The sequence below is a fragment of the Coffea eugenioides genome, chromosome 5 (genome assembly GCF_003713205.1).
Source record: "Coffea eugenioides isolate CCC68of chromosome 5, Ceug_1.0, whole genome shotgun sequence".
In the NCBI taxonomy this organism is placed as follows: Eukaryota; Viridiplantae; Streptophyta; class Magnoliopsida; order Gentianales; family Rubiaceae; genus Coffea; species Coffea eugenioides.
Window position 1 is genome coordinate 35,759,914 of NC_040039.1, and position 22,987 is coordinate 35,782,900.

The window sequence follows — 22,987 nt, forward strand, 5'->3', positions numbered from 1 at the left end:
TGGCAAGTAACTAGTTTCCTACTTAGATTTTAGTTACTTGAAGTAGTAGTCAAGTAAAGTCCTATTTGGTTTAGAATTAGATGTTATTTCCAACTCTATATGAGTTTAGGAATTAGTATTGGTTTCTAATTGTTATTTGATTTTTTGGCCAAGTAATGTTCTCTATAAATAGGTAGATTGACATACTACAAACATACAAGAAAGGAGTGAGAGAGTTCTTAGTGGGTGAGAGGGTTATACAAGAGTTGGGGCTTGGGAATCAAGTTGTAATCTTGTGGTGTTTTTCTCATAGTAAGAACAAGTTTTTCTCTCCGTGGATGTAGGCTTGGTGATTAAGCCGAACCACGTTAATTCTTGTGTGTTGTTCATTGTTCATGCTAGATATTGTTTTCTATTAAATTGTTGGTCTTTTCTTTTTCAAATAATTGGTCTGATACCCTAACAAGTGGTATCAGAGCTCCGTTGGGGTTTTGATTAATTATTTGAAATTGAGTGGGTGGTGGTATACCATGGGGTTTGGAACTATACAGTTTCCAATTCAACCGTTTAATGGAACTACAAGTTTTACTCTTTGGCAAAGAAGAGTGAAGGATGTTCTAGTTCAACAAGGTTTGGCAAAAGCGTTGAATGGAAAGAACAAGAAGCCAGAGAGCATGAATGATGATGAGTTTGAGGAGTTGGACGCAAGGTGTGCGAGCACGATTCGGCTCTATGTGGCGGACAACATCATAAATAATGTGATAGATGAGGAAGATTCTGCAGCAAACCTCTGGAAAAAATTGGAAAAGCTTTATCTGGCTAAAAGCTTATCCAATAAGTTGCATCTAAAGCGGCAACTTTATGCACTAAAGATGGTGGAGGGTGGCAGTCTCATGGATCACATGAATTCGTTCAATGGAATTTTGGATCAACTCCAAAAGGTTGGCGTGGATATTGAGGAAGAAGATAAGGCCCTTTTACTTCTTACCTCAGTCTCTGATTCTTACGAAAGTGTCGTGACGACCCTGTTATATGGGAAGGACACTTTAGAGTTCGAGAATGTGCAGTCTTCTTTGTTGGATCATGAAAAACAAAGGAAGGCAAACCAAGATGTGACACAAGAAGCTGCTTTATTTGCTCGAGGTGAGAATAAAAGAGGAAAACCATTTGGCGGTGAATCTAAGGCAGGTGGTTCAAAGGCCAAGAGAACGGGTGGAATCCAGTGTTTTGGTTGTCATGAGTTTGGCCATATCAAAAGATATTGCCCTCATCGAAAGAAAAATGATGAGAATGACTATAATAATGTTGCTGGATATGCATCGGGTGGAGATATTCTCACAATCTCCAAAGGTAATAATACTTCTTCTCGTGATGGTTGGATTTTAGATTCTGGATGTGTTTCACATGTTTGCTCCAGGTTAGATTATTTTAATACTCTTCAAAGAAAGAAGGCAGGTTTTATGTCATTGGGTGATGGATCTACTTGTCAAGTCAAAGGTGTTGGAGTGGTAAAAATAAAAATGTTGAATGGAGAGATTCGTTCTTTGGGTGGTATGGCTTATGTCCCAAAGTTACGAAGGAATCTAATTTCTTTGAGCAATTAGATTCCGAGGATTACCATTTTTCCGCTGCAGGTGGAGTCTTGAAAATCACATATGGCGAGACGGTCTTGTTGATGGGGAAGAAGTATGGTAATTTGTACCATTTGAATACCTCAATGGATTGGGAGCGAAGGGGATCCAAGAATGCTCTCAAATTACAAATGGTGGTGAGAGTAAAAAACCTGCTATGGGAGAGGGTGAATTGAGGCCCCTCTCGCGAGTCAACTAGATGTTGGACTCGGTTAGCTACACACGTTCATTTACCGATTGAATCAATTGAAAACAAGACCGTATTGATTCAAGTGTGTAGCTAGGCACCAAGGGACTTGGTGGGAAAAGGCAAATGGAGTTTTTTTTTGGATGATTTGCTGTGTTTGCTAAAAGAAATTTTCGCCAAGGTGGAGATTTGTTAGGAAATTGGCTTAATTTCTTTTAGTAGAATTCTTATTTGGTGTGGAAGTAACTAGTTTCCTACTTAGATTTTAGTTACTTAAAGTAGTAGTCAAGTAAAGTCCTATTTGGTTTAGAATTAAATGTTATTTCCTACTCTATATGAGTTTAGGAATTAGTATTGGTTTCTAATTGTTATTTGGTTTTTTGGCCAAGTAATGTTCTCTATAAATAGGTAGATTGGCATACTACAAACATACAAGAAAGGAGTGAGAGAGTTCTTAGTGGGTGAGAGGGTTATACAAGAGTTGGGGCTTGGGAATCAAGTTGTAATCTTGTGGTGTTTTTCTCATAGTAAGAACAAGTTTTTCTCTCCGTGGATGTAGGCTTGGTGATTAAGCCGAACCACGTTAATTCTTGTGTGTTGTTCATTGTTCATGCTAGATATTGTTTTCTATTAAATTGTTGGTCTTTTCTTTTTCAAATAATTGGCCTGATACCCTAACAATTATCACCTTTGGATTCATGATATGTGTGTAAAAGTTAAATTTGAAATCCAAATTTTGCATAGTTGTTGTTCATCAAACACTAACAACAGTGTATACACTGTTAGTGTAGGAAAGATCAATCCATCTTTTTATATGATTAAACTTGAAATAGAGAGTATTGACAATTGCCTATTGTGAATATTGACATTTACCTGTATATCTATTTAAGCTAATTGAAGTTTTTAAGAATGTACACCTTATGAGTGGGATTATTTCGAAAAGGCTTGGAACCATTGGAGACGCGGCCAAACTTTAGCTCTTTTGGATTCAAGCATTGGAGATTCTTATGCCAGAAATGAAGTCATTCAATGCATCCAAGTTGGCTTACTATGTGTTGAAGAAGATGCCAGTAAAAGACCCACAATGGCTTCCGTGGTCTGCATGCTCAATCCTGGTTCTGTTTCCCTACCAACTCCACATCGTCCGGCAGTTTTCCGGAGCAATGGATCGGAGAGCAGGGTAGACGAGCTGAAAGTTGATCAATCCAACACTAAGAGAATTTCAGCTCCAAGCTCTGTCAATGATGCATCAATTACTGAACCATATCCCAGATGAAGGAAGAAATAGGCCAATTCTGGAAGAAAATATCAAGTTCATCATCAGCATTATGTTCTAGATTTTGAGGCATGATTCATTTACCAGGAAGGTATCTAAATTTGCCCACTATTGTTGGAAATTAGGGGATCGTTTCAATGTTTGCTTCTTCACACTAATTGACTTCTTCCACCTTAGGGGTATAAGGATGTGCTTGAAAGAAAATGCAAGTTGTTGTCGCTCTTTAGATATTTTTTAAAAATAGAAGAGCAATTTTATTTATGAACATTAATCCCCAGCTGATCGAACAAACAATGTGTCTTGAACTTTTATCATTTGTACATAGCAAAGTTGGCTTCCAAACTGAGTCTATCAATTATATCATTGTACCAACGAATTATGAAGGATAGCCCGGGTTTACAATGTATACGTTTGGTAACAAAACCAATATAAAGGCTGTCTTGGTTCACAATTCTTGGAGTGTGTTATTAGTTAAAAGGAGTTTAAATTATATCAGATTCGTCCTGATTTGGAACTTTTTCAGCGTTCAATGATTTATTATCACCTAAGCTTTCTTAAGTATTACTTGCATTCATACATTCTTCGTATTTGTTATTCCTTCTTCTTTTTTTTTTTGGTTTAAAGTATTTGCCCAATTTTGTCATTTAATTTTCTCTTTTTCTTTATTCTTTTCTTTGTTGCACTTACCTTTTTCTATTCTTCTTTTTAATGTAACTTAGCCAATCTTTTTCCCTTTCCTTTAAGCAAAGAAAAAACCATTCAAATAATTGTGTAAATATGATGGCTATCCCAACTATCAATGATTACGCAAAAAAGAAAAAGGATAGTTGATGCATTTATACAATCACAAATAACCTAGAAATCTTGAGAATTTAAAGGTATATAAAATTCTACGAAATCCCCAAATGCATAGATGAAATTTAGAGTATGGAAATTGATATTAAAAAATACAAAATTAACAACCCAAAATTATACAAGTGAATATCTTAGCAAGTGTATGAGAGATAATGGCAGATCAACAAAATATTTCTTATCTTATTCTTCATCTTGGATTTTTCTTTCCTTCACTTCATTCTTTATTTTTCTGGGTAAGGAAAAGCCAGGGAATTGTGATCTGTGATGTTGTGATTGACAGGAAAAACTATTGGCACTTTAAGGAGGACTCTGTATTTCATCATTTTTTTAAAACTTTTTAACTCAAATTGGTGTCCAGATATAATAGGTGATGGTGTATTAGTGTAACAGTAGAACACTTAAAATGAAGTTTAGGTCGCAATGCATAATTGGGTGCCTAAAAAGTCTCAAATCATGATGATCCTGATGTGCACCCTTAGTTAAGATATGTAAATGTTTTATCCATATCAAATTAGACATCATCTAATACAATTAGATTAGATTAGTTACTGATTTAAATGTTGTCTTATCTTTTGGGTTTATATTTTGTGCCCTTAAAGCACCATAAGGAGTGGGTCTCTGTTTTTTTTTTTTGAAAAGGGTAATTTGTTTGCTAATGTGCTGTACTTCAGGGTGGTAATTTTAAAGGTTTAATGGTGGGCCAATTTCCTTTTTCTATATGCTTATTTGGTGCTTTAAGCATCATATAAAAAAGTCTTAATGTAATTATAAATGAAAAAAATAAAATTTCCGCTGTTTTTTGTCTTCCTTGTCATAGAGCAAGTGTTCTTGGGTCTTTATTTAAAATCGGTCTATCTGACGGATAATGATTATTAATGTGTGTTTATATATAATATTTCGAATGAAATATAGATTTGTTAACAAGTGCCCTTTTGACACCAAGCAAGTGCCTATAAATTATTCTTTTTCTTTTAATTTTACTTACAAATTATTCTTAAAGTTTAAAACAACAAGAAGTCTGTCCCCTAACATTTATGCATGTGTCTCGTACTAATAAAACAAAGAAAGTCCAACTCTGATTCCCATCCAAAACCAAATTCAAATGGCACCGAAAATTCCACCATGTCAACTACTTCCATGAAAAATAAGAATGCCCAATACCAATTTAGTTATCCAATCCTATAGCAGAAAGCCCAAGTCAAAACAATTGAAAAACCCACCATCCCACCATTACCTATTGTCTTCTTTTTTAATTATTCTTTTTCCCTTAAAAAGACAACCAAGCAAATTCCATATCCTATCCTGTGTAACTTCTTGATTTTCGTCTTGTAAATTTCTATATAAAATTTTGTCCTAAGATAATTTTATTTGCAATGTTTCATTAATTCATCTACCCAAGCCTCCAGCATTCAGTTTAGCTATTGGGCAAATCTTTTGTTTTTCTATGTTTCGTTTTGATGGAAGACAAAAATTGACTTTTAGATTTTCTTGGTTACAACTTTCTTTATATATTCATTCAAAGATGAAACTTTTATTTTGTGCATTTAATATATATAAATTAAATGAATTTGGATCTTGGGTGTCATTAGATTACATTTATAATAACAATAATTTTATAATTATCCTTTCCTCATTAGTCCGATAAATTGTCATTTTAGATTAAATAAAATTGATAATTACTTCTTCTATTTTTCAATTAGATAAACTTCAATGTTTCTGTTTTGTGTTAATGAATATAGTGAATTTAACTAGTTCTACTGCAATGATTAGGAGAACTAAAAGAATGGTTTTAGACAAGGTTATAGTTATTGATAATATAAAAAAAAAACTTGTCAATAGAATAATCAAAATATAAAATAGCTCTTCAAATCCACCCGAGGGGTGCGACAGGGTGACCCCCTTTCCCCTGCCTTATTTTTGTTTGTTGCTGAATTCCTTGGCAGGGGACTCCAGCAGTTGTTTGAGGAAAAGACAAGTAGATTTTTTATGGCAGCTGGGTCTCGGGTTCCGTATTTAGCCTTTGCAGACGACACGATTATCTTCACACGTTGCTCCTCAGATGCATTAACGGCAATCAGAGACTTCCTCCAATCATACCAGTCATATTCGGGCCAAGCGGTGAATGTCAGCAAGAGTTCCTTTTCTCCATCCCCAAGGCTGGGAGAGGCACATCTGGGGTTAGTAAGGTCCATCCTTGGTTTCAACGAGCAGAGACCTCCTTTCACTTACCTAGGCATCCCTCTAACTCGTGGCAGGATTACGTGTGGGATCTTTGATGGCCTCTTGGCCAAGATGCGGCAGAGACTATTTCATTGGAGCTCGAAACTGCTGTCTATGGGTGGCAAGATCGTGCTCATACGGCACGTGCTGAGTTCGATACCTTTATACTGGCTTCAAGTCCTCCAACCTCCACGGGCGGTGCTGGGGGCAATGGCGCGACTCTGTAACGCCTTCCTTTGGGATAGCTCGGATTCCCGGCGCATTCATTGGGCGGCTTGGGAGAAAGTGTGTTACCCGGTTGAAGAAGGGGGCCTGGGGTTTCGCTCGCTCGAGACACTATCGAAGGCGTTTGCCTGCAAGCTGTGGTGGAAACTGAGAGAGAACGAGTCGCCGTGGTCAAACTTCATGCATTGCAAGTATGTGAAAGGAGTACACCCAGAGCTGGTTACAATACCACGGCCGTCGGCTATGTGGCGTCGTCTATTGGAGGTTCGGGAATTCGCGGAAGGAAACATTCGATGGTGTCTGGGCGATGGACTCGTAGACTTTTGGCATGACAGGTGGTGCGCTGACGTCCCGCTTGCCCAGCTGGTGCCTGGGGCAAGCCATTCGCACCTCTTGGTGGGGGAGCTCTTCATAGACACTGGGTGGGATAGGCAGCGCCTGCGCAACATGGTTCCAGGGTATATTTTGGAAAAGATTCTACTTACGTGTCTTTCCTGGCATGCGGGATCGGATGATTTGGGCGCCGTCTCAGACAGGTGAGTTCTCCATCACATCAGCCTGGGAGCAGCTCCGCAAAAATAGGAACATCTCCTCTGTTGACTCCCTGGTATGGAGTCCGGTGATTCCCAGGAAGATCTCCTTCTTTGGGTGGCGTGTCCTGAGGCAGTGGGTGCCATTGGATGGAATCTTACAACAAAGGGGAAGGCCCTTGGTATCTCGGTGTTCCTGTTGTGGGAGTGCGACAGAGTCAGTTGAGCACCTTTTAGTTACCGGACCAGTGGCAACAGAGGTGTGGGGTTATTTCGCTAGTCGGTTTGGTATTTTGACGCAAGGCGGAGAGGTGCATGCGCGACTCGCCAGTTGGTTTTTTTCCCACGGTTGGGTGAGGAGTAACCACATTAGGGTTCTCCTCTCTCTGGTGATTCTCTGGTTTATATGGAAGTCTCGGAATGCAGCTCGATTTGAGGGTGCAGTCATGGCCCCTAACCAGATTATCGTACAGGTGTCCTCATTTATTGGGCAAATGGGTAGAGGAGGACGGTTGAGGCGGGACAATTTCAAGGGGGACGTTGACTGTGAGTGGGCGGCTTTGGGAAGGGCCAAGAGGAGGCACGTTGTGCCCCGAGCAATCGTGTGGTCAAAACCAGTAGGGCACGCGTTCAAGTTGAACACAGATGCGAGCGTCGCCGAGGCCGGCGCATCGGGGGGAGGGATAGTGCGATCCACAGATGGTAGCTTGGTATTTGCCTTCTACAAAGAATTCGGGGAGGCCGATGTGATCACGGCAGAAGCGAAGGCTCTGCTAACAGGTTTGCAACTATGCCATGAGCGGCATGTAACACAGGTGGTGGCGGAGGTGGACTCAAGTACTTTGGTGAGCCTGGTGTCGTCTTGCGGAGCTGCTCGTTGGCCTTTGGTCAACACCCTTCGTCATATACAGTGGTTGGTGGCGCAACTGGGAGTTAAGGTGGCCCATATATTTTGGGAAGCAAATATAGTGGCGGATGCCCTAGCATCATCGGGGCTACGGCGAGATGTTATCTTTACAACTAGGGCAGATCTCCCACGGAAGGCGCGGTCTGCGCTACAGTTAGATAGGCTAGCAGTTCCTTCAGTCCGTCTTTGTGGTAACCGGGGGTAGTCCTACCAGGGTTAGTTAGACGAACAACGCTGGCTCTATGTACCGTGGTTTTGTTTGCAATAAAATAAAATAAATTTTTAAAGATAAAATATATAATGTTGACTATTATATATATATATATATAATAGTCAACATTTTCCAAATATTACGACTCTTCCGAAATTCAACTAAGATAAAATTCCTAGGGCTAAAAATCAATCAAAATATAACCACTAAAATTTATTTCAACGTTTTGAATTTTTTTTGCTCATTTAATCTTGATTTATTCCTTTTTTTGTAATAAAGTTATACTCAACCTTAGTTTCCCCCGTCTCCCTCCATAACAAATTCCTGGCACCGCCACTGCTCCATCCCATCATGATTTCAAATGCAATATGCTACTTCATGAGTTTTTTAAAGAACTATTTACAATTAGTTAAGAGGGACCAATGATGTACATACAAAACAAAGTCCACTTAATTTCTCAGGACAAAATTAATAGAGCAAAGGGTTTGAAGCCATTCCCTAATGGTATCTATTGATAGTTTATTGTGACGCATGTCAAGAAAGGATAGGTTGCTGTTTAGACCTCGAATGAATTGACGAGGGTTGGTGTGGACCGAAGTGTAATCGAATCGGGCTGAGCCTTATTTTCAACATGCTCAATGATGTTGCCATCTCCGGTTCGAAATCAATGTCCAGCTGGATATGAGTTTCAATTTTAAGCTTGACTTTCACTCGATACAATATTTTTGGCTTTCGTTATGCTTGAAAATTTGATTGTCTTTTTTTTAAAAGTTAGGTCCTTCTATTACGTGCACTTAGGAGATTGGATAAAAGGTACTAGATCTATATGTTTAGTAGGCTCCAATTTTCTAGTATGATCACGATCTTGAAAGTGCAAAATCATGAAATTGTCAAGCCTTCATCATTGAAACCAAATCTTCAGCCACGAATTCTTCTTATTTCATCATTAGATTTTCAGGATTATATGCTTTAAAACATGATCATAAGGTACCATAGGGTATTCTTAAAGATTCTAATGTAAAACAATAACAAAGATTTCCTTCTTTCTTTTCCTCCTCCAATCCTCTCTCTCTCATCCACAGCAAGCAAGCATATATTATGGCCTACTACTTAGTAGTGTAGTGGGGATTTTTAGGTTGGTCATCGCTTGAGTTAGAATATGGAGCAAGAGAATATTAGTTCCTTTTCATTCTCGAAAAACCCTGGTTCACAAAAACTGATAACATAAACGAGGATTTACAGGAGTAGCTCTATTGTGACCGGTTTCTTGCAAAAACAAAGATCAACAATCATCATAATGGTCGCTTCTTACTGATGCTGCAGGCACCCTTGTGAATATGTTCAAAAAGTGGCCCTTAAACTTGAAGAATTTTTTAAAACAAAGCAACGCGAATTGGTCATTAATAAATGGGTAGACGTTGCTTTCCTTGAGGGTTCCTTTGAATTAATCAAAAGAAGAAGAATTTAAGAAATGTAAATCAGTTTGACAAAATGGTGAACACGTATGTATTGCAAACACAAGTAGTGGGACAGTTTATTGGCATTTTTGACAACGAAAATTATTGGAAAGTTTCAATTCAATTAAAATGCGACAGACTTTACAGGATTTTATGGTAAATTACATGTAATCCCCTTGGATTTTTATATTAATATATATAATCTTCTTTACATTTCAAAATATCATAAACCCCTATTGTTTCATGTAATATGAAAAATAGACGGAAAACATCAATGGTTACAGTGATTGAACTAGATGCGCTCCAAAAATGCATGTGGTGAATTAATAATATCCACTTAATGCTCCTGCAATTTATAAATATCCACTTTAACCTTCTATGAATTTTGTATTTATCCACATAATTCTTCTATAACTTTATACAAGGTGGTCAAATTGTTGTTCGATTTAATATTTAAGTAAGGGCAATAATAGTAGTTCAACTAATAGTGTAACATAAGATATTTTTTTGTAAAATTTCTATTTTATATGAAACCATAGAGGGTTTATATGAATATTGAAAATATTAGGGTTGTCATGTGTGCAATCAATGAATGTATAGGGATTATGTGTATAATTTATCCTTTTAAATATATATAGAGAACTTTTTCTTAAAAGTATTGAACTAGTAGGTAGAGGTTCTTACTCAATAGAGCATTAGTCAAATTACAATTATCCTCCACGATGACGTTGTTTGATATTTGTTAGCATCCTGAAATTTGCAATCCCGTCAAAATCCATTCTATTTTTTTTTTGTCAAACGGTCAAAATCTATTACTGACGCATTGAATTTTCGTTAGAGACCATTCAGCTGATGGTTCACGTCCAGGCTACTTGGTTGACCGACTTGCTAAAATAAAGTCATCTTATAGACTACTCGTTTTCGTGACCTGTACAACTTTCATGATCCCTCAACCAAAACTTTGGCACCTATGTTACAACTGTAATTTGTGGATTTTTAGCCTTTTATTCTTTTGATGCCTGCCTTTGAAATGATCTCCAGAAATTTGTTGCTCCACTTCCATTATTACATGCTTTGTTTGCTTATTGGCTTCCATACCACACTCACTAGCCCAGTTCATTTTCTTGACTCTTACTGTGGACATATTACATACAATCCTAACAGTCCTTCCGGCAGCATTTACAGAGCCAATCTGAATTTCTTGCTTTACAATCTGTCTTCGCATGCATCTCGGACAGACAACAATGGCTTATATAATTTCAGTACTGGCGATGACCCTTCAAACAAGGTCTATGGCCTCTTTCTCTGTCGAGGCGATCTCAGCGCTGATGTTTGCAAAGAATGCGTCGCAGATGCCCACACACGACTACTTCATGAGTGCCCGAATCAAACAGCTGCTATTGTTTGGTATGACGAGTGCTTGGTACGTTTTTCTGACCAGACGATCTTCTCCAAGGCTGATTCCACAGCTGGTCCGTTTATTTGCAACGTACAAAATGCCACTGGTCCAGGATGGTATACCTTTACAAGGGTAGATTTGTATAACGCCGCGTATCAGGCTGCAGGTGATGCCTCGGGCAAAAAGTTTGCTGTTCGAGAAAGCAACCTTTCCGCTGCTGTTCAAGAAGGCAACCTTTCGGCTTTTCGGAGGTTGTATACCCTTACACAGTGCACACCAGATCTATCTGCAGATGGCTGCGAACGCTGTCTCTCAGAGGCTATAGCACGGCTGCCGCCCACTTGTTGTACCATCAGAGTGGGAGGCAGAGTATTCCTTCCAAGCTGCAATATTAGGTATGAGCTCTACCGCTTCTACAATAGTGCATCCCCTGCACCACCGCCTATGTCAAATTCACATTCCTCCACTGGCGGTCCTCCTCCTAGTTCCACTAAAGGTATGTTCTGGACTGTTGCTCTGACCATTTTTGTTTTCCTAGTGTTAAAAACAGACTTTAATTCTTACAATTTTTTTTTTAATTGAATTCTAGATCGAAAATGAAAATGAAAGGGCTATATTCGCATAACTTTATTTTAAATCCAAACCTTTAATACATTTATAATTGGTGTGAATGATCTTAGAATATGTACAAAGAGTAAATTTAGTGCCGAACGAAAATGTATACCTAAAGAAGATCATCATACTGATACTTTAATTGAATTAAATCATTGGCATGTAGTACAAAATAGATTTCAGCATAAGCACATCATACTGATCATAGCACTCATCATTTGTCTTTTATGGTGGAATTTTAAGTGGACTTATACTTCCTAAGACAGTAATTATCTACATATTTAGCCTTTTTGCAAACATTAGAATTGTAATTAACTATAGAATATATATTGAAATAATAGCGTGGTCTCCATCGTAGAATCCCTTAGGTATGATAGCTTGACTTGCGAAACTGGGTTGGGCTTCTCTCCATTACGTTTCCTTTAGTTTCCATTCAATATTTATCCAATTGACGAGGTCTCGCCTTACACCAAATTTAATAATCTAATTACCTTGAATTCTGCAAGTATATAGTTTGTTTAATGAGTATAGGAGGTATTACTATTTTCGATCCCACGAGGGGCAAATTAACAATTACTAAGACTTTTTCACTTGCTTTATTATCTAAATAGCCTCAAATATAGAAAATCTAAATTGAAGGTAAGAAAAATAAGTAAACTAAGGAAAATCACAAGAATGGAAGAATCAACTAAACAGAAGTTATAGGGAATAGAATCCACTATTTGCTCTAAACCCCGGTGAATCAGGTAAAATATCACTTTTAACTCTTGCCTTGTGAGATCATTTTCTAACGCACTTGAAACTCACTCTCGCTAATGAATCAAGTTTTTACCAAAACTAGACTCTCCAACTTTGTGGTGAAGTTATTAGATTTAGTTCATGAAGATCCATGGAAAAAGTTAAGAAAATCCACCTAAATGTACCACCGCCTATGCCAAACTTAAATTTTATTATTGGCCCTGCTCCTTGTCCCTCTAAAGGCGTGTTCTGGAACCTTGCTCTGGCCCTTTTTTTTTTCCTGGTGGATTAAAAACAGAGTTAATTCTTACAATTTTTTTTTGTTTGTATTGAATTTTGGATCGAAAATGAAAATGAAAGAGCTGTATTCACATAACTTTATTTTAGATCCACACCTTTAATGCATTTGTAATTGAGATTAACAATATTAGATCTACATATCATGAGTGTGGAATAATTGTCATGAGTGTGGATTTTGTAGAATTTTAAGTGGACTTATAATTCTTAGGACAGTAATTATGTACATATTTAGCTTTTTTGCAAGCATTAGGACATTAATTGACTATAGAGTATATATTGATTTAATAGTATGGTGGCCATCGTAGAATCCTTTAGGTATGATGGCTTGATTGGGCTGCTCTCCATTTCGTTTCCCTTTAGTTATTCATCCATTTATCTAATATACGGTTTTTAAAACTCATATTATTATGTTATTATTTTATTTTGATTGGTTCATCAGCATAAATAAAGATAAAGTCCATTTGACAACGTTTTTGCATTCAATTTGCAAGAAACAATTAAACCAGGACAAAAGAGTTTAAGATCATTGAAAATTTTGTAATGATTAATCGAACATCAATAATTTGTTAATTCAAATTTAACTTTTGTGTATAACTGAAATAGTTTATGAGGTATATTATGTATGGTGTTGATTTGCAAAATTAACTTCAAAATGAAATTATCATGGCGTAATGCTAAGAAGAACTCACTTTTGTTTCTCCAAATTTAGACAAGGACATTGAAGAAGATCAAGGATTTGTGCTATGCATGTAAAAGATTCTCCATTATAGTGGAATACATTTTTTCCACTAGTTTGAAAATATTAAAATAGGTAAATTAATTTTACTCCTTTGTGGTTTAATGTTTTGCCATGCAACCCCTTGTCGTTCCGAAATTGCAATATTACCTTGTGCTTTTGTGAGAGGAGCCATTGAGTTTTTCTTTGTTTTGTGACAAAACTAGTTGTCAAGATACAGAATAATTATTAAGTGCTAAAGCAGGATAAATTTCATACTTTAGGGAGTAAAGCATCCAAAATTAAAATTTAAGGATTAGAGTTGTAGAGAGTCCATAATTTAAGGGTCCAAATTGAAAATTAGCCAAGAAAAAAAGTACAAAATTTATATTAGCAATGAAATCAACCAAATACCATATTTACCCTCTTTAAATTTGATTTAACAAAAAAAATCAGTTATCTACAATGGCTTGGGTTAAGATGATAATTTCAAAAGCATAAGGAGATTATAAGGTGAAACATTAAATCATTATGGTAAAAGGTATTATTACAATTCACATTAATCAAACAATTAATTACATTTGTCTCACAATGGATCTGCTCTCTCTACTCCTTGTGCCACCTCTTGTCCTAACCTTCTATAGTATGTCTGCATGAACATCCTTTTTTAACCTTGTTTTTGTCCTTGAGTTTCTACTATGACTAACAGGGTTAAAAAAAAGATCAAAATACAACAAATAAAACCAATATATGATGAAGAAATGAAAAATATATATCTACTAAAAAACTCGTAAAAATTTGATTTTTTTAATTAAGATTTGGCATTTTAGTCTATTATCATTTTTTTTACATAGTTAGTGGTTCTTGGAATTCTAAAGAAGAAAAACAGGAGTTAAAATAGGTTGTTTATGAAGGAGATATTACAATATAATACAAGATGGGACCCAGAGTAAGTTAGGAAGTGATACGTAAAACTTAAGTGTATTCATCTCCCTTGAAATTTGGCCAAATTATAAGTCAGACCTATTGTGCATGTATTTCCATGAAATTTGACCAAATTACCAATCAGACTTTAAAGTTTGATCACAGTACTAAGTAATCCTAAGTATTGATAATGGGGTGAGAGACAGGATTGCAGGTTGATCGCGCCAAGCTTCTCATTGCCCAGACCAGGACAAGTAAGCTTGGCCTCATCTGAGCTTCAAAAAGGCCCTCTATGGTGGCACTTATAACCTATATATGTTTTCAAAACTCAAACCGGCAAGCTACTCAGCTGAGCTCAGGGGTCAATCGAATTGGATCGGTATTAAAAACCAAATGATGCCATAAATATATATTAATTTTTTAAAATAAAAAATATATAGAAAAATACTATTAATATATTAATTATGTTAATTTTTACCTCATAGTCCTTGCATCACATCAAATTCTTAAAACATAATTGAGTTACAAATTGAACAAAATGACAAATCACTATCAAATACTTAACACAAATTTTAAATAAAAATTCAACAATCATATTTTAAATTAACTTGTTAACGTTTATAAAGTTCAAATGCACATGCATGATAAGTCTTAAACAAAATTGAGACTAATTTGTACAAAGTGCAAAAGCTAAAGCTGCACACAGGAATTATAAAAGAAATTTGCAAGCATAATTGTAATTGTTCAAAGCATAAAGGGTCAAAACACAAACTTTAAAAAAATTTAGACTTGGAAGGCAGTTGCCACCTGGCCTTTATCTTTTGTCTTCCTGCTCTTCATTCGGTCCAAACACCTATCGCCTATACTTTGACCCCATTTCCGCCTCTTTCTTCTCCTCCTCCTCTTCAACCTTCAACCAGTGTTTTCCCTTTTTCTTTTTTTTTTTTCTCTTTTTCCGGTCAACTTCAACCAATGCTATTAGAAAACAGAAACTCACCAAATTAAAAAGGTAAAAGAAAAAAAACGACATCATCAAATCACTAGCATCATGCATCATCACCAAATTACCGGTGGGTTTCATTCTCTGCATTCTTTTTTTTTTCCTTTCATTTTGTGATTTCCTTTTTTGTTTCTTTTCTTCAAAAAGGCAAGATTCCTTCTCTCTTCCTTTATTTTCATTCTTTCGTTAAATTCTTTCTTTCTTCTTTTCATTTAGATCCAGACTTTAGAAGTTGATAATGAAGATATATTCATAGATCTATTTTCTCTTAGAACTTTTTGCTTGTGATTTCCAATACATATTACCAAATTGTTGGAGGGATCAATTAAGGCTTTAAAGATGAAGAAAATTTTGGGAAAAAGAAAAAGAAATCAGCAGCAGGAAAAAATACAGCAAAAATGGAAGTACAAAACCGGGTTTTACTGGTTTTGGTTTTACTAGTTTTTCAGTCAAATCCAATTTTTCACAAGCAATTTCTAAAGATGACTCGAACTGAATAACTGGTCGATTTTCGATTTGATCGGTCGGTCTGGTCCAAATTTAAAAACGGTGCTTATAACCATGGAGGTACCGGGTCCCTGATAATGCTACGACCAAAAGGGATATGAGCTCCTTTGCATTGGTTAACCTCGAGTCTTAAAAAAAAAACAAAAAAAAAAAAACCTCGAGTCTCGACTGACACCTTATACTTTGACTGGTCAACAAAAAGACAAGCTAAATGTTCCAAAATGCCCACCAACGTATGTCATTGTCCTAGACTCCCAGTTAATGTTTCAAACTAAGTGGGCAGCGGTAACCTCTTCTTTTCCTCATTCCTTTATAGCAAACATTTGCCTTTAACCTTTACCTCACTAGTCACAATAGGGCTCCTGCATCCAACCTCCATTAAGCAGCCAACTTTACTTTACACAACCAATCTGCGCATTGATTGGGCTCTAGTCGTTTAGAGCACAATTTTAGACTGTTAAACTCTGCCGTACATTAAGTTTTCAAAAATAGAGTCATTTAAAATGATTATTATATTTTATCAAATGAATTTTTTCATCATTTACGTTTAAAATCTTAATTTTGTGTAGTACAATTTGGTTTTAACCTCAATTTTTGAGCATTTTTTAGCTTGAAATCACTCCATGACTAACATGCAATAATTTTTTTATGCACAAAAGGGTCAAATTTTATTATTTTAATGGCAAAACAAATACAAATTGGGTCAAATCTCATTTTTTAGAAAAAAAATGAATATAGTTTGAATCAAATCCTATATTTTTAAAGACAAAAATGGATATATATCGAGTCGATTATTTAATTACAGATGGGTCTCACTTTTTTGCCCAAAAAAATGATCATGTGTGGATCATGTAATTGATTCAGAATAAGAAACTATCAAAAAATTTAAGTTGGGACCAAATTTTTACCGATTTGATTTTGTAAAGGATGTAAAGTTATAATTTTAAAAGTGAATAACAAAAAAATTCATTAAACAAAATGTGAAAAATATTTTGAACAATTTTCACTTTCAAAAGCTGCATTACCTTTCCTTCTAAGGAAACAAAAAAGCCCAAATCTCATCTACCAGCATTACCATTACATACGTTCAAATTCCACAACTGTAACACCATATATGTATGTATGTACGCGTGATGCGTGTATGTATGTATGTCTGCAGGCTTATGAAGCCAAGGAAAAAGTAGAAAGGAGAAAATGACTTGGTTATACCAGTCTCGAGGGAATTGAATAGGAGTAGGTACGTTAAAATGAGGAGGTGGTTATGATGATTGCGGTGGCAGTTGTAATAGATCTGAAATGGAGTAAATAAGTTTTGAGACGAAGAGGGTGCTTTCTTCTTCTTCTTCATTTTTTTCGTCATTTTATTTAACCTTTCCACACTGTTGGTTTGGTTATCTTGTATTTCTTTCTTCTTAGTATTGGTGCATCTTCCTTTACTTTATCTTTAATGTTTCTTCTCCACTTCTTTGTGTTTTATCTCGTTCTATTCTGATACGTACTTTCTTGTGCTTCCCGGGGAAGCACCTATTTGCTCTCTTTTTTTTTTTTTACGGAAACATTAGGAATTGTATTGATATCAAAACAAGCTATACAACTTGAGCAACAGCCCATAAGGAGTTTTACAATAGTGTTGTTTGACACTGAGGATTTAGATATTCCTCATCTTGCAATAATGTAGTAGCATATTCGCTTAACCTTCTACCTATCTGATTACACTGGTTGCCTACCAAGCTAAAAGAGCAGTTCACAAACAAAGCTTTTAGCATGTGAATGTCTTCCAGCTGAGCAAAAAGTCTTATATCTTGTGTCTTGTTCGTCCTCAAAACTCGCAGCATCTGAGTAGATGAAATTAACAATTTAACAACTGGCCATGGCTTTTCTCTAATTTTGCACAGTGTTAATTTGATCGCTGCAACATAGTCCAGTAATCTATCCCCTGTGCTTCTATCCTTTATGGCCCATGCAGCATGCATGTTGTTGCCTTGTTTAGCCACTATGCCAATGCCTAAAGGTTTCCCTTCCTTTTGCTGGCTGACCTCCACTACAATGATCATCATGTTGCTGTCTTCATTGTCATATTGTTCCTCTTCAGCCTTTGATGTTGTTTCCTGACTGCTCTCTCGCTTATTTCTACTGTGTACTTCAGTGTACTCTAGCCATTCTAGATGAGCTTTCTATACAATGTCAAAAGGATGACAGTATCTGTTGTTGAAAACCTTCTCATTCCTGGCTTTCCAAACTTGCCAGAGAATGTTAACAGTAAAAGCTTGGTGCTGATGTCCTTCAGTTCTGCTTGTTGCTTCCATCAGTCCACTCCACCATTTGTTGAAGTTCCCTCTATTGTCAGCAATTCCATCCCACTGCACTGGAGCCAGTCTCCATACTTCCTTTGCTTGATTGCAGAAAAAAAACAGGTATTCTATTGTCTCCTCTCCTTCGCCACATACTTGGCATATTGGCTCACCCATTCTAGTTCTGCAATATATTAGCTCATTCACTGGTAGAGCCTTGTTCAGACATTTCCACATAAAATTCTTCAGTTTGCCTTTGATGTCCATTTTCCACATCTTCTTCTAGTCCTTTTCTTTTTGTCCATTGATACTTGTTTCCCCTTGCCCTCTCATTTCTTGCTGCTAACTATTCTCCCCCTTGCTCAACAACTTGTAGGCTGACTTGATAGAGTAGTAGCCATTATTGCTTGCTATCCAATAGCTGCAATCAGCCCTTCCTGCTAAACTAATTGGAATTTTGAGGATTTTTCCATTGAAAGTTTTGAAGATCAGGTGTCTATTCCACCTGAAGTTTGTTATCAGCTCTTCCACTTTATGTAAGTTGCAGTTTTGGGGCTTAACAGTAGTTGGTTTCCCTTCTTTGTTGTTTGGGATCCAACTGTCTTCCCAAATGTTGGTACTCTTGCCATCCCCAATTTTCTTCCAGATGCTCCTGCCCACTTCTTCTCTAACACTGGTCATACTTTTCCAAATCCATGAAGCTGTTTGGCTCACCTTGCATTGGAATATTGACCTGTCTGGATAATACTTAGCCTTCATGATCTTGCTTATCAGTAGATTTGGGCATGTCACAAGTCTCCAAATTTGCTTCCCAAGTAGAGCTTTATTGAAATCCTGCAAGTCCCTGAACCCCAGTCCCCCTCTACTTTTGTCCTTTGTAAGTTTAGTCCAGGAGCACCAATGCATCTTCCTTCTTCCACATTCTTCTCCCCACCAGAATCTAGCCATCATAGCACTAATATCTTTACAAAGTCTTCTTGGTAGTTTGAAGCAGGACATGGCATATGCAGGTAGAGTCATTGTGATGGCTTTCAGAAGTATTTCCTTCCCTGCAGTGCTCAGTAGTTTGTTCTTCCAGCTTTCCATTCTTCTCTAGTAGTTATTTCTGATGAAACCAAATAGTTGTTCCTTTGACCTTGTGATGACTATGGGTGAGCCAAGATATTTTCCTTGGCTTACAATTTGAATGTTTCCCAACTTCCTGCACACTTCTACTTTCTCCACCTCAGGTACATTCTTACTGAAGAAAACAGAAGATTTGTCATAGTTTACCATCTGACCTGAGCTTTTTTCATATTTTGCCAAAATCTTCGTAAGCTCCTCAGCTTGAGCTGGAATTGCTTTACAGAAAACTAATGTATCATCAGCAAAAACCAGATGGGATATTGAGGAACCCCTTCTACTGATACTAATACCTGAAAGCAGCTTCATCTCCTCAGCTCCCTATTTGCTTATTTGCCACCCCGCTTTTCTAAATTTAGTAATTAATTATCTTCGGCTTTTTTTGCTAGCAATTCTTGTGCCTAGAAATGCTATCCCATTTGTTTTGGTTTTTATTTTCCAAGTCTTTTTAAAGTAGGGCATTGTTGTCATTTGATTATATCCAACGGTTGGGTCTGGACAGCCTCATTTGCAAGCGTAGTTGTAATTTGGTACAAACACAGAGCTAAGTTTGTAAATTACTGAAGCCACAGGGGAGTTTAATTCTATTAATCCATAACTAGAACAATTAGTATGCTAGGATTGAGAATTGATTGTCAATTTTTTTTTTATTTACCGTCAACATGGAGTATGTGAGATGAAAAGGTGGTGAAAAACTTTTAAAGGATACTGAAAGAATATTTTTTCAAATAATGTGTTCTTGCATAGCTATCCGTCTATGTAATGGGCTGTCTCGGAGTTACACTAACCCAAAATTCAGCAAACTTGATCTCCTATGAGCTGACTTTTGAAGTAAATTAAACTTCCTTTAATCCAGGCAAAGGCCGAAGACCCCTACGAGGAGCTTTACCAATTGCTGTCCCACTAATGGGGGTTGCTTTTGTGCTATTTATCATGACTTTAGTCTTCCTGAAAAGAAGATCAGGGAAGAGATATGCTGCTATGGCACAGCAGGGGGCAACTGGTAAAGTTTATTGATTGCAATTACAGGAAACCTCAGAGATTTTTGAACTAATAAATTGAGTGAAGTTGCTTATCCCTGGTGTAGATGGAGTTGCTGAAATCTTAACAGCCGAATCCTTACAGTATAGCTTAACTGAAACTCAAATTGCCACAAATAACTTCTCTGTGGATAACAAAATCGGCGAAGGTGGATTTGGTCGTGTATACAAGGTCCCTATATGAAATATAAGTGATTCTGAATTTTAATATCTAAACTTTCAAATTTTCAATCACATCTTACTATGCATATATCTTCAGGGTGTACTTGCTAATGGACAAGAGGTAGCAGTAAAGAGGCTATCAAGAAGCTCAGGGCAAGGTGCAGAAGAATTTAAAAATGAAATTGTAGTAGTCGCAAAGCTTCAACACAGAAATCTATTTCGACTATTGGGATTTTGCTTGGAAGGAGAAGAAAAGATACTTGACGGGTATTTTACATACGTGCAAGCTAAAAAATACCGAATTACACCCGTTCACTGCAAGTATACAGATCAACTAGTAGTTTAGGGTATATATCGGGTCGATCCCACAGGGAAGAGTGAACAATTACCGGTATTACTAAAGCTTCTCTATTATTTAGACTATCAATGAATTATAACAAATTTAACCTACTGAAATTATACAAGAAATTAACAAATAAAAGCTCCTTAAGTTGTGGTATCCCTAACTACTCATGCAAGTGCTATAATTGGATCATTGAATACTACATCTAGGCTAATTATGGTGTAATTTCCTTATGCATTTGAATCCTACTTTCGTAGTGAATCAATTATACTTATAACTAATCCATACCTATTCTCATGGTTATGAAATTAGCTACAAGTTCATTTCTTCAGTGAAATTACATGAAATGAACCACTAAAAACCACATAGGTGCACCTCTACTTTCGTGAGTATACTCCCTATGTTTAGCACTTCTTGAACTAATGTTAAATCTCAATTTTCATTGCAGAAATAACACCTTAGATAATCACAATTAATGGTACCAGATTAATCATGATTTAAAGAGCTAAAGTACTAAATAACTTGCTCAAATCATAGCAATCAAATAATCAAATAATAAATACTAACAATTATAGAAAGTTCAACCAAACCCAAGGCATAAACTTTAAAGACACATAAATAACATAAATTCCAGAACTTGCATATTAACTATATTTAAGAATCCAATACAAAAGATAAAGAGTTGGAGAAGAGATAACCCATGTCACTTGAGCTTCAACTTCTCTTTCTTCATCTCCATTTTCATCCTAATCTAGCCATTATACAAGAATGGATGAACTACACTTACTACACTATCCTACACTAAGGAAAAGGAAGAACTACATTTCTGCACTCTTCAAGCTTCTCCCGTATATTTCCCCCTTCTCAGACCACCCAAAATGTCTCTGCATATAAACTGCTTAAGAGCTCCATTTTTCCAAGTCAATTTCCACATTTTGATTCCCAAATCTCAACTTTGTTAGGATAGTCAATAACAAATGTTTTTGACTTGAAAATAAGCCACCTTGTCTGCCCTTTTGTCTTCTGAAGCATGTACACCGAATTCTCTTGCAACTTATAGCTGGAAAGTGGTATGAACACAAGAGAATTGACTGAGCAAATTGCAGAATTTTGGCCAGAAAACGCGCCTTTACAAAACGCGTCTACAACTCGCGTTTTGTGCACTCGCGTTTTTACTTTGTCCTTACTTCAACTGCGATTTTCTCCATGATACAGGCCGAACTGGCTTTTGTGCAAAACACCAAAGTTGTAGATATTTGAGTTAGCTTTCCAATTCTTCAAGAATCATCCAAATCGGAGCTTTGTAGACTGAGATATGATCAAAATACTAAACACTGGTCGGAACTCTGTTTTCCACTTTGGACAGCTGAGTTGAATTTCGGTATTTCAACTTTTGGACTATGAAAACGGATGAATTGGACTTTGATGTCTTCATACCAAATGTAGATATATCTCTTAGCTTCAAAATGGTACCAAGATCACCTTGATCCGATCATTGTAGCTCCTGATATAGTCAAAATACGAAAATATGTCTGAGTTGTCAAAGCTGACTTTTCTTGATTTTTGTCCTCAAATTGCATTTCTTCCTTTTACACTTCATATTTTATTTTCCCCACTTTAATCCATCTTCAATCATCCAAATATCTTCTCAATGCACTTCATTTGATGATTGAATCATGAAACCTACAAAATATGAAGTTTTTACCATAAAAATCCATAAAATGCAATGTTTAGCCACTTTAACATAAAATGTAGTTTTTTACCAAAACCTTAGTTATTTTAGTTATAAAACTAAATAATCAAACCAAAATTAACTAATAAAACACACTAAAAATACGTAAAATAAACCCTTGTCAAATACCCCCACACTTGAACCATTGCTTGTCCTCAAGCAATAAAAATACAAACCAACAATGATCCAAAATTTGAAAATAAACATATGTAGCATTTCAACTTCATTTTCTCAAAACAAAGTAAATAACCATTATGTAATTATTCAATTAAGTTCAAGTACTCATAATATCAAGTAAAGGAGAGCCAATTATACCGTCATTATAACAAATTCAAATCAATTACTCATCCTTACCCAATCTTACAAGTAAGTAACTCATATGGTCAATAAAATGCTTTCTAAACTCATGATCATCTTTTTATTCTACTTAAACAGATATTTATTCATATAACGTAGCTAAATATTACTTAAGTTGTGAAAGTGTCTTTTGACGCGAGAATCGACATTTTTAGATGAAGATCACCGGTTACTCAACACTTCACATACTCAAGTTGCTTTGCATACTCTTAATTCAAGTACCGTTTTACGCGAAAGTCGACATTTGTAGATGAAGACTCCCGGTTA

At 36.3% G+C, this 22,987-nt stretch overlaps 1 protein-coding gene across 1 annotated transcript in view; it reads left to right on the forward strand.

Moving 5' to 3' along the window:
* Positions 1-22,987, forward strand: part of LOC113770918 (putative receptor-like protein kinase At4g00960) — a 36,351-nt gene that overhangs the window by 6,199 nt on the left and 7,165 nt on the right. Inside the window, exons 3-4 of the mRNA XM_027315544.1 lie at positions 20,174-20,298; positions 20,386-20,551. Coding sequence (XP_027171345.1) covers positions 20,174-20,298; positions 20,386-20,551 — 291 coding nt within the window. The remainder of the gene's footprint in view (positions 1-20,173; positions 20,299-20,385; positions 20,552-22,987) is intronic.